General features: G+C 33.8%; 3 protein-coding genes and 1 non-coding gene across 6 annotated transcripts; 2 read left to right on the top strand and 2 right to left on the bottom strand.

Moving 5' to 3' along the window:
- Positions 1–107: 107 nt before the first annotated feature.
- Positions 108–1,657, bottom strand: LOC125852495 (serine/threonine protein phosphatase 2A 57 kDa regulatory subunit B' kappa isoform-like). Its single transcript, XM_049532217.1, has 2 exons — positions 608–1,657; positions 108–493 (listed from the first exon to the last, which is right to left on the bottom strand). Exons 1-2 carry the CDS (start codon positions 1,655–1,657, stop codon positions 200–202), a joined length of 1,344 nt encoding a protein of 447 aa, XP_049388174.1. The 3' UTR covers positions 108–199.
- A 1,242-nt stretch (positions 1,658–2,899) lies between these two features.
- On the bottom strand, positions 2,900–4,374 carry LOC125852483 (probable polyamine transporter At1g31830). Its single transcript, XM_049532207.1, has one exon. It carries the CDS (start codon positions 4,307–4,309, stop codon positions 2,912–2,914), a length of 1,398 nt encoding a protein of 465 aa, XP_049388164.1. The 5' UTR covers positions 4,310–4,374; the 3' UTR covers positions 2,900–2,911.
- Positions 4,375–5,616: 1,242 nt separating this feature from the next.
- On the top strand, positions 5,617–9,622 carry LOC125852520 (uncharacterized). Of its 3 annotated transcripts, none has more exons than XM_049532263.1 (4): positions 5,617–5,690; positions 6,376–6,479; positions 8,575–9,033; positions 9,227–9,622. In XM_049532263.1, exons 2-3 carry the CDS (start codon positions 6,384–6,386, stop codon positions 9,025–9,027), a joined length of 549 nt encoding a protein of 182 aa, XP_049388220.1. In that variant the 5' UTR covers positions 5,617–5,690; positions 6,376–6,383; the 3' UTR covers positions 9,028–9,033; positions 9,227–9,622. The 3 variants fall into 3 exon arrangements, with proteins under 3 accessions (XP_049388220.1, XP_049388216.1, XP_049388207.1); XM_049532259.1 differs by having other exon boundaries at positions 9,222–9,622; XM_049532250.1 differs by having other exon boundaries at positions 9,203–9,620.
- Positions 5,967–6,069, top strand: LOC125854047 (small nucleolar RNA snoR103). Its single transcript, XR_007445341.1, has one exon. It is a non-coding gene; the product is annotated as a small nucleolar RNA snoR103 (small nucleolar RNA).
- Positions 9,623–11,656: the final 2,034 nt, after the last annotated feature.

Below are 11,656 nucleotides of genomic sequence, written 5' to 3'. Positions count from 1 at the left end.
TTACATCGTGTATATCGTTGTCTCCATATGAGAAAATGTTTTTAGCCATAGACAGTTGGTGATCACATCGATTGAAGATATTTCCTAGGATATATTCAATTGTGGCAAGTCAGAGGATATGATGCTGTGGGAAACAGTCACTATCAAGGCCTCTTTTATATGTGTTGATTATGAAATGCATTTACAGTATGTTCTCTTATTACATTGCTGCATTTTCAATTTTTTCCCAAATTTCTTTTCTTCTCATCTCTTCTATGCGTTCACCGGCTTCTTGGATTTCAAGCTGTAGAAGGCACTTGGAATAGAGAAATGGTGCAAGAGCTTCCAGCATTCCCTTCACATTCTCTGTCAATTGTCGAACACTTTTGCTCCAATGTCCTTGCAAATTCTTCTCCATCCCTTCCACTAGAACTGGAAAGACTTGTTCCATTGCTTGTGATGCCATCTTCCAGAATTGCTCATTGTTCCACACATACAATGCGCGTTCAGCAACCTAAAATCAGATCCATTTGCAAATATTATTAATAAAACATTTGAAATTTGAAGATGAACAATTTATAATGGTTAATCTTGAATAGTAAGCCAAGTCCAAAGAAAAGTAATTTACCTGCGAGTTCCAACTGTTTAAACACTTGGTAATTTTGGTGCACAATGGCAGGGCAAGTTCCTTGTACAATTGTGGATCAACAGTCTCCACAAGTTCTTCCAATTCACCAATAAACAGAACTTCCTTCTGGCAATTTGTAATAGGCCAGTACTTCAATATGCCTCTTATAACAACCTCACCAAGCTCAGGCTCTTTTTGCACAAACTGAGATACACAATAAGCCAACTGCCTATGATAAACTTGCATCCCTTTTGGTTTATGCAAAGGGACAAGAACTCTATTCAAGAAAAACTTGTGTTCTTCTTTCAAAGGAACACTAAATCCATTTATAATTGTGCCCCATATTTCAAGAAGCTCTCCAATTCCAGGGTGCCTTTGATCAGTCTCGAAAACATAGTGCAAGAATACATCATGCATAGTCTTTCTCATGAATGGTCTGTAGAATGTTAACTTTGAATAGATTCTGTGGAACACATTCTTCAAGTTGTCGCGTTCTCTTTGATCTTCAGATTGGAACAACGCGAGGAGACTAAGGAGGAAAGCGTGGTCTATGTAGATACGGAGGGATTCAACACATGTTCTACTAACAATCCTGAGGAAAATGTCGTAAACGATTTGCAAGTGTGGCCAGGAGGGTGTTGGATTGCTGACAAGATCATCGTCATCTGGTAATACTGAGACGACAGAATGAATTGATGGAGGGAGTGGCCTAAAAAGATTAGATGACAACATTATGAAAAGGGGTGAAAGTAGTTGATCATCATCAAGTGGTTTTATGAGAGTCTTGATGATGGAAAGGAGTTGGATGAGTTTTAGCCTCTTTAAATCTTGTTGTGAAGGAGATTCTTGTGGATCAGTGAAAGTGTATGTGAAAGAACAGTAAGATATTAGAGAAAGCAATTCCTCTGTCTCAGAATCAAGAGAACTTGTCATGTTCCTTGAATCTAAAAGGAGTTGTTTTAGAGTTGTGTTTGTTTTTCTTGGAGAGTTTTTTGGGCTAAATGTTTTCCTTGGAGAGGCTCTTGGGCTGTTTCCATTTAACCCACCCATTGTTCCCCTTTTGCCACTAACTACTCGTCTGATGGAAAAGACTTTCTGAATAGTTGATCTCGATGAGTCAATGCCAGCCCTTACCTCAAAAGAGTATTTGGAAGCAAATGTAGAAGGTTGGAGTGAATGGTTAATGGTTTATTTAAACCAACGATTTGCACTAGTTTTTTCTTGGGTAGTGTAAAACAGGAACAAGAAATACGATGTTTAAGAGGAAAGCCTCTTGGAAATGTCCGATAATTAAGAGGTTTTTAAGAGTGAAGACAGATAGGTAAAGATAAGGTGAACTTTGTTCTTTGCTCTATAGTTTTTTTTTATAGATACTGATGTCTCATCACTTAGTCATCAAACTAACTGTGCGTGCATACAGTTTGATATTATTTTTTAAAATATAATATGTAATCTATCAACAAGAATGGCACCATTAGCTCCAATGCAGTGAGCATTTCGGAGTTTAGGACTAACCATTATGCTGCTCGGCAGAGGCATATTCAGGATTTCGTAAGGATGGGTGCATTATTACGAAAGGATGCATCTAAGATATAAATTTGATCAGTTTAACCTTTACGTTCTTAACACTAACCATTAAACTTTAAAAATTATAGGTCCAACATATATAATACTACTAGTTTTAAATTTTAATATACACATTTGATTTAATAATATAAAAGTTATACCAAACTAATTTTATTTAGGAATTTTCAATGTTACACATTTGAAAGTTTTGAAAGATAAAAGCAAAAAAATAAAAGAAAAATTGATTGAAACGCCAAAAGTGCTACCGATAACCACTTGGAGGGGTGTTAATAACAAAAATAAGATAGATATAAAATTTAAATTTCTATATTTGCTTAAAGGGGTGCACCCAATCTTCATCGTATTATTATATGTTACTTTTAACGTGGGTTCACACCTCTATATTTAAATATTTTTTAAAAAATATAACACTACTATATATAATCTAGAGAGGGGAGCATGGGTTCATGTGAACCCACGGAACCCCTCTAGATACGCCTCTGCTGCTCGGTGTATACATCTAACTACCTCATCTCCCATTTCTGATATGTAAAATTGGTAAGTCAGATGTTTACAACTTGTTTGCATAGTACAATGATAGTGATTCACACACTTGAATACAAACCAAAGTAGACTGAATTGTTCACTCTGCTCTGCCATGGGTTCAAGCTGAACATTCTAAATTGTCCCAAAATCAATGCTTCTATTATCAACAAAATACAAGCCCCATTGATCACTTTAAGCCTCAACAACCTGATGATAATTGGTCTGTAGTTCTATAAGATCAGCGCTAACAGAGAAACTTAACCATTTCTTCTTCTCACAATAATCTAGACAAGGCTGCATAATAAGGCCAACAAGAATAGCCAAGAAACTGACAATCATGACCTTAAATGAACATAGTGCTATAACAACAAGAAGAAATAATGTTGGAGGCACACAAATTAAAATTGAACCAACTGTTCCTAGTGGAATCCTATAAGGTCTTGATGCTGCTGGATATTTTATCCTTAACTTGACAAAAGATAGAAATTCCAAAATCAGTCCAAAACAGTTCATAAAGTTCTCAGCAGCTACAATCTCTTGAAAACTAAGGCAAGACAGCAGCACAACACCTGATGCAGAAAACAATATACTGATAAGAGGGGTTCCATAACGCGATCTCTTTGCGAAAAAATCAGGAAGCATCCCCCGTTCTGCCATTCCCAAAAGCTGATATGAGTCACCACTCATCTCAGCTAAAAACATTCCCATATTTGACACAGCCGAAGCCCCTTGAATCCACAATCTTAACCATACTCCTCCAATGATCTTAGCAATATCCGAGAAATAACCATCACTCCAAAGATCACGATGCAACGGAACCGCTCCCGTGCCAAATAAAAGAGGGAAAAAGTAACCAGAGACAACTAAAGGAAGTGCATAGAATAAAGCCTTGGGAATTGTTTTACCAGGATCCTCCACTTCCCCTGACATAGTACTCACTGAATCCCAATAGTTCAAATTCCAAAATAGTGTATTTAGATACAATCCCCATTGTACATTTTCTAAATCCACAACAAACCATCTCGAAGGCTCCAATTTAGGAAGCGCGATAAATCCCATAATTACAAAAGGAAGGAGAGAAAATATCGCTAAAACTGTAGCAACCCAAGCAACAATAGTTAAACCTCTATAGTTCAAATATGTAAGTGCAATAACCAAAGCAAGAATGGTGATTGTTCTTGGTAGACCATTAGCCAATGCTGGCACAGAAGATTTAATGTAGTCTAAAAATAAAACAGGGTACAAGGCATTATCAACTACACCACTCATCCATTTCACCCATCCTAATTGAAATCCCCAATAAGTACCAAAAGACTTTGAAACCCAAACAACATATCCTCCGTTTTCGGGGAACATAGTGGATAATTCTGCAGTTATTAAAGACTCTGGAATGCTCCATACAATAGGAAAGATTAAATAGCCAACAAGTGCTAAAAATGGACCGGCTGCACGGACAGTATCTTCAACTCCAAAAGGACCACCAGAAACACCATAGAATATAAGAAATGTAAGAGGAACAAATGAAACCTTGCTGAACTTCGCTCCTCCTCTATGTAAACTCGAATATTTGACATTATCTTCTGCCTCCATTTGATCACTGACTCTTTGTTTCTATATAGCGTATCAAATTATGAGTTTTCAAATTATGAGTTATTGGCCTTACACACATAAATTTCTATTAATTAGTGTCTTGTAAGCTTATCAAATCGTTTGACCTAGTCGGATTCAGAATTTTCCTACGAAACTCAAGTTAATATACAATAATAACGAAATTTAAAGTTAAATATTTATAGAATTTCAGTATTTGAGCAAAAAAGCTATAGGATTGAGGGATGAAATTTTTACCTCTGAAGATGCACACACCAGCAGAGCAAAGTCAAAGTGTACTTGTGAAGAAGAAGAGAAAACTTCTTATACTTGTCAGAAGCACGGAGGGAATCGTTAATCTCGAGGAGGATACACGGTTGTTATTAAGGGGCAGGACACGTGTCAGTTATCGGGGGAGGGACATTAAATATTCTTGGGCTCCAGATTCCTTACCGGAACTTACGTTTTTACGCGCGGGGATTACGCCTCAAATTTTAGGACTTACGCCTTATAGATCTACGTCTTTAATTATATCCCAAAGCATTTTTGATACGCCCCGCCCCGAAACTCGTCCCCAAAACATTTTTAAAATCACTGACACAGAGTGTTCCCTAAAGTGTTTGGTGAATTTTTATCTCTGCTTAATAATTTTTTTAAGAAATGAACTCAACTTTACAAAAAGTTGCTTGTTCATCAGACACTAATATTTATTTTGTCGTAAGGTATTATTTGTGATCAATTGAACGTATATATTGTCTTAAAATATTTTGAATGTATACCTTATGAATAAAATTAAAACTTATGTCTCAAAAGCAACATACTTAAGTTATGACTTTTGCCTATAAAATAGGACTTTCGATTAATTTAGTAGGTTTACTATCCTAAAATGTTTTGCATGTTTGTCTTATGAGCAGAAGTTAGTACTTATGGCTGATATTTTTAGCTAGATGAGTGCAGAAATTTTAATAGCGAAAACATTGTTTTTTTATTTTTTATTTTTAAAAAAAGAAGAACTATCAACTTTTAATCATAAGTATTTTAGAACTTTGAATTAAACAACTCAAATATTTTTATTAATATATAAAAAAAATTACAACAACATCCCAGAAATAATATTGCAAATAAATGACTAACCTCTTATTAATTAGATTAGTTTTTATTTTTTTTTATAAATAATGACATTGCTAATGTTTTATGTCATTTAAGAATACTAACTTAGAATAAAAAATACAATTTTAAAAATATACTATTTTTTTTTTGTATATGTGTATATATTTAAGGTCCTTTCAGCGGAATTCAGCCCATTCTCCAATAAATATAAAATAAAAAATACAATTTGATGTTCAAGGAAGAAACAGGAGTACGGGCGACTTTGCGGTGAAAGGTGATAAATGTTCTTCTCTTCTCTGCAATCTTCCGCAGTTGTTATCTTCAATTCTTTATCATTTTGATGTATATATGTTAGTCTTAGAGTTAATGAAAGACTTGATTGATGAGCGTCTGCTAGTTGTTTGCCGAAATGCCTCACTGAATACCAACTTTTTTTTAAAAAAAAAAAAAAAAAAAAAAGTAGAATTTTTCTATTTAGAATGAAGACCACTAATAAAATAATGGGCCACGAGTTTTTTTGATAGAAATGTGTTCTAATTCTTGGAAGCTCACTTAAGATGTGTTCTGTTGTATATATGGATGGAGAACTATTGGTAGGCTTTAGGTGGGCAGGCAATGAGTATTGGATTGCCTCTAAGACCCTAATAACATTGAAATTTTCATTAATTACTGATAAAAAAAAACCGAGTTTGTTTGATAGAAAATTATGAAATTGAAATTTTAAGTTCAAATACTAATCAATCACAACCCAACTTGAATTTGCATTGTTAGTCTATTTGGGTTTTATTTTGAAATTTTTGGATGGAAAAACACTCTTCATGGAATTTGTTGCATGCAAGAGTGTATTTGGGATGGAGGGAGTATGTTCTATTTGTGTGTTGCATTCTGGAACCCAACTTACCTATTTTGTGGGATTGTACTAGAACTAATGAACTAATGCTCTGTCTAATTGATTAAAGGTCAGAGTATGCTGAAACTAGTTTCTGAAATGTTGTGCGTTCGAGGAGGCCAGAAGATGAGGCCTTTTCTATGTGCACAAATTAGTGGCTTTCATACTACAAAGGTAAAATGATTTGTGTTGATGCTACTACTTCATGCAGCCTTTCTATTTTCATATGTGCATACATAACTTTGGCAGGAAAGAGAACGAATGTTCTTGCTTCTGTTTTGTTGACTTGAATGGTTTTCCAATAGGACATGGCTATTTAAATCTAAGCTAATCCACTTGTTACTTCTGAGGTTTTTTGTTTTGTTTTATCCAGTGGTGTGTTTATCTATTGTTCAAACAAAGACGGTATTTACGTAAAACAAATGCAGAAGAGTGCTCATTAACTTCCATACAAATGACACTCTGGTAAGACTGACTGGTGAATATTATGGTAGGAATGCCACAATTACATGGGAATCAGTATAATCTTCGTGTTTCCATACAAAGCTTGTTGGAATGAACTCTATCTTTTCAGAGTGTCAATTTTCATATTGAGATAAATGATCGAGTTAGTCAAGAGTTAATTGTTCTCTAGAGAGTCTAGACTCTTAACAAATCTATGTTCACCGACATTGTTTCTCCTTCCATCCCAAGTTTAATTATCTAGTTTTGCCAGTTGCATATAATTAGAAATTAAATAAATTTGAATAGTTTTAGACTTCTAATATTAGAGTCATGGACAGATGTGTTTGAGAAATTGTTGGACCATGTAAAAGTGGAATAATTGTTGTGAAGATCTCACTTCAAGGCAAAAGCGATATGATCGAGCAGTATTTAGATCTTCATTAAGACATATCTAAATGAAAAGTTGTTCTATATAGTGTCAAGTGACTGGGAAGGTACTCTGTGATGATAGAATCATGTAACTGTGAAAAGGTGAAGCTGCAAACGGTAGGTTATTGAGAATGTTGGCCGTTTCTAAATTGTAAAGAATATGTTGAAATGCATATTATAATCTAGTGAAATAATCATACCATGGACATAAAGCATTTTGAAGCAACCACCATTTTGTTGAAATAAACTCTTTATTGTTGATTTTGCCTAGTTGAGGAATCAGTTGGGGTTTTTCCTCTGTTGTGAGGATGCTTATGTAGAAAGATACTTGTATTGTGTATATATGTGATTGCTTAGTTGACAAAAACAAGCCAATAAAGAAGAAATTACACATTTTTAGTGTTAACTGTGTGTGATATTATACAAGGTTGTTGGGAATTGATGTACAGGCAAGATGAATGGATGAATTTGGGATTTAGAGTAACTAGCTTTATTAAAAAGTGCTGACCTTATGTATCTTTAGTTTGCTGTTGTTACCTTTTCACCTTCGCTTTTGTATAATATTTGAAGCAGACATGTGCTGCAGCTTCAGGAAAAAGATAAGTTTGGATTGTGTTGAGGGAAGAGATTGTAGAATAGGAGAACAAATCCTTTAAGCTTTTAGATTGGATATTCACCAAATCCATAAAACAAACCAAATACATTAAAGTTCTGAATCCCTTCTGGCTCAGAATGGAGCTCGAAGTGATTCCCATCCTTTACTTATAAAATAAGGAATGACGCTTTCATCGGGGAAAAGAATGATAAGGAATGACTTTTGGGAAAGAGAGAGAAGAGAAACGCTGTTGATTCCATATCTGTAGCACTGATGTCAGCCCTGCTTACATGCTTGTATTTCCTTGCTACAGTTGTGCGGTTGTGCTTTTATTAGAATTGTGGCCTTCCTCCTCCTTTTTTTGAATGTATGGGCTTGTTGTAATAGCAAACACTGTTCCCCTTTATTCCATGCATTTTTAGGAATTGGAGGAATGATAAAAGGAGAAAAAACAGCATTCAAGTATCACAGTGTGATGCTTCGGTGTGCTAGCACATGATGTGTATGTACATTGTAAAGTGATTGCTTTGCTTTTGTCTTGCAGCACTGCTGTACTGATAAAATGTTATTCATTAGCAAGTGTTAAAAGATATATAAGTTCCACTTCATCTGTGAAATTATATGGTTCCACACTGTCCACACATAATTACCTGCATTTATGTTTTATAGGCATTGACCTTGACATATGTGTGACGAACAATCAAACTTAATCTGTACTTGAATTTATAGCTTATTATAGACATGGACCCAGATATTTTTGAAATAGTGCCCCTTGAACAAGTTTTTTGCTTTGTTTGGCAGCCTGGTTTAGCACCTAGAAGCTTTTTCGGGGTGGAAGATTTTGTTGATGATGACAATAGCCGTCCATACACTTACCAGAAGGGGAAAAAATCTAAGAACCCAAACAAGCATGTTTCTTTCAAGCAACGGACTGTAGCATACATGGAACCGTTCACACTTGATGTTTTCATATCAAAGCGCTTTGTTTCAGCCTCAATCACCCATAGAGTTACATGCAAACAGGTTGCAGTAGCTGGTACAAACTCCAAAGATATCAAGGCAGTGCTCAAATCACGAAGTGATATTCCTGCATGCTTGTCTGTCGGTCAGATTTTGTCCGACAGGGCAAGAGAAGCTGATGTATACACTGCTTCTTATACACCTAGAGATAGGGACAAATTCGAAGGGAAAATTAGAGCAGTTGTTCAGTCCCTCATTGATAATGGTATCGACATCAAAGTTTATCTTGACTGAAAAAAGGTACTATGTCTACCCATTGTATCTAAATATATTTAACCACCTTAAAGTAATGAACCCTTATTGCAGTCTAGTTAGTATTTGTTTAGTCTGAGATTGTCATAAGCCCCTTTTTGTGGAGAAGGCTGGCTTGCTCACTTTTTTGTTTTCTTCTGATTGATTGGTCCTCCAGTCTATGCCATCTTTACTAGGGAAGACCAAGTAGTGTGAATCCTTGACCTGGATTGGATATATGTATGCCCTAACATGGAGCTGAGGAAGGAAACCTATAATACAGGCTATGGATGCTCCAATGTTGCTGTGTATACTCATTGTATGTTTACATCTTTCGTTCTGCTGTCATCATCAAAAGCTCCAAGGACCAACACAGCAAGGGAGCAACATCAGGGGCTTACTAGTGCACCCCCCATATACGACTGTTGAACTCGATTTGGAGGGATGAAGTGCCATTTGTGTTTCTTTAATTAATTGACAAAATGTCACCTTAGGTTATAAATATCATGTAAGATTGTGAGGAAGAATGGACTTTACAATCTATAGCACTTGACTCAAGCTTATAATCAAAACAGATCTTCCTCTGTTTAGTGTTTACCCCTAGTCTAAAAGGGTACAAGGGCTTTATCAACTTACTACACCACTCATCCATTTCACCCATCCTAATTGAAATCCCCAAATATGATTTGGTAACCCAAACAACGTATCCTCCGTTTTCGGGAGGATAATTCTGCAATGCTCCATATAATAGGAAAGAAAGATTAAATAGCCAACAAGTGCTAAAAATGGACCGACAGTATCTTCAACATTAAGATCATTTGATCACTTTTTCGCGCTGATTGAGCTCTGTATAGAGTATCAAATTATGAGTGCCGATAGCAGATCATCAGCTATATTAAATAGAACTTATACTTCATAGATAGCATATTTATCTTCTAACTTTTTCCTATAAAGTAGGACTTTCGATGAATTGTGTGTGTCCGTTGTCTTAAAATAATTTTTTTTAAAAAGTAGAGGTACCACAATTACAACCAATTCAAAAAACAAACTTAACTTTTTGGCTCTTGATACAAATAGAAAGACCTTCAGTGAGTGATGACAGGAGTGAATAAATTACAAAACAATCTTGTTTTGGTTTAAAGTTGTTCAAATATGTTTTTCTTGTTTGATTTTGATTGCTTGACTCAATGAGGAGATGTGATCCATACTTCTTGATAGAGTCTAGCTCAGAGAGAAAGAGCATAATCACTAAATGTTTAATTCATTAATAAGAGAAGTGCTTGATTCTTATTTTAAAGTTTTGATTAATTTTATTTGCATCGAAAATTCATTTGTCACTCATAGGCAATTTTATTTGGAAGGTTCGAATTTAAAACCATAAGTTAGGAAATTATGATTCAATCTTTAGTTAAAAGGAAATGCATAAGATCAAAATACTGGAATAAAGGGGATCTATAAGAATTGAAGTAGAATCATATAAGAGTAAAGCATTACTCAAATAGTTGATTCTTTCGGTTATACACCTAATTTTAATTTTAATTTGCTTTAATATCTTTTGAGTTGAGGATATATTAAAAATATCATTTTTATTTTTGAGGTAAAAATAAAATCTGTATATTTTCAAACTTCACTTTGTAGGACTAGTTTCTATTATACAAATCATGTTCTCAAAAATTGGTACATTATATTCTCAAAAGGTATAATTGCACTTTTGTTCCTTAAACTATTACTAGTAAATTTTATTTTGAAACCTTATAGTATATGAATTTAGCACATTTAATTTTTCATTATTTAAATATGTATTTTGATTTCTTTATGTGGAAATATATCATATTTGACTATTTATAGAACTATATTATCCTCAATTATGTAGTTTAAATTAAACATAACAGAGAAATAACTATGTGATGAAACAATTAATAATTACAATAAATTTATGAATATTCACCAATAAAGACAACAAACTAAAATTAGAATTTATCAATAAACTAAATAAAGAATCATAAATACTATTTTCTTTGTCTTAAATTATCTTCCGTATTTCTCTGTTACATGCTCTTTATGAAAACGTTAATTGAGAGGGATTTTTCAATATTTTACCTATATTAATATTTTAATATACAATCTCTCGTCATTAAATTTTTTTTTCTATTGAGGTGTTTGCACCCTCTAAGAACAACTATTAAGGATAAAATGATATCGAAATAATTTATTTTGTATTGAACCCATAAAATGATAGTTTAAGATAGGAAGAGTCTTGAGAATCTTAGTAGTTTAGTTGGTTATCTACTTGGACTTTTATCTTGTTAGTGCATATTCGAATCCTTACTTTAAAGGTAGCTCATTGATGAGTCTAGTAAAACGTTTTGTTTTAGGTCTCCAAAATATTGAGGCCCAAAAATAATTAAAAGTGAATTCAAAGATTTTAATCTCTTGTAGTAATAATATTGAACATTATATAAAAAATATAAAAAAATTACGATCAACTTTTTTATCATAAATATTTTACAACTTTAAATTAAGCAACCCAAATATTTATATCAATATATAATTTTTTTTGTAACAACATCCAAGGTTAGTAGTGGAAACAAACGACTAACCTTTTATTTTTATAAATAATATTCCTAATGTT

The sequence above is a fragment of the Solanum stenotomum genome, chromosome 1 (genome assembly GCF_019186545.1).
Source record: "Solanum stenotomum isolate F172 chromosome 1, ASM1918654v1, whole genome shotgun sequence".
Classification (NCBI taxonomy): domain Eukaryota; kingdom Viridiplantae; phylum Streptophyta; class Magnoliopsida; order Solanales; family Solanaceae; genus Solanum; species Solanum stenotomum.
The sequence above is the reverse complement of the archived record's forward strand: the minus strand, read 5'-3'. Positions and strand labels throughout refer to the sequence as shown.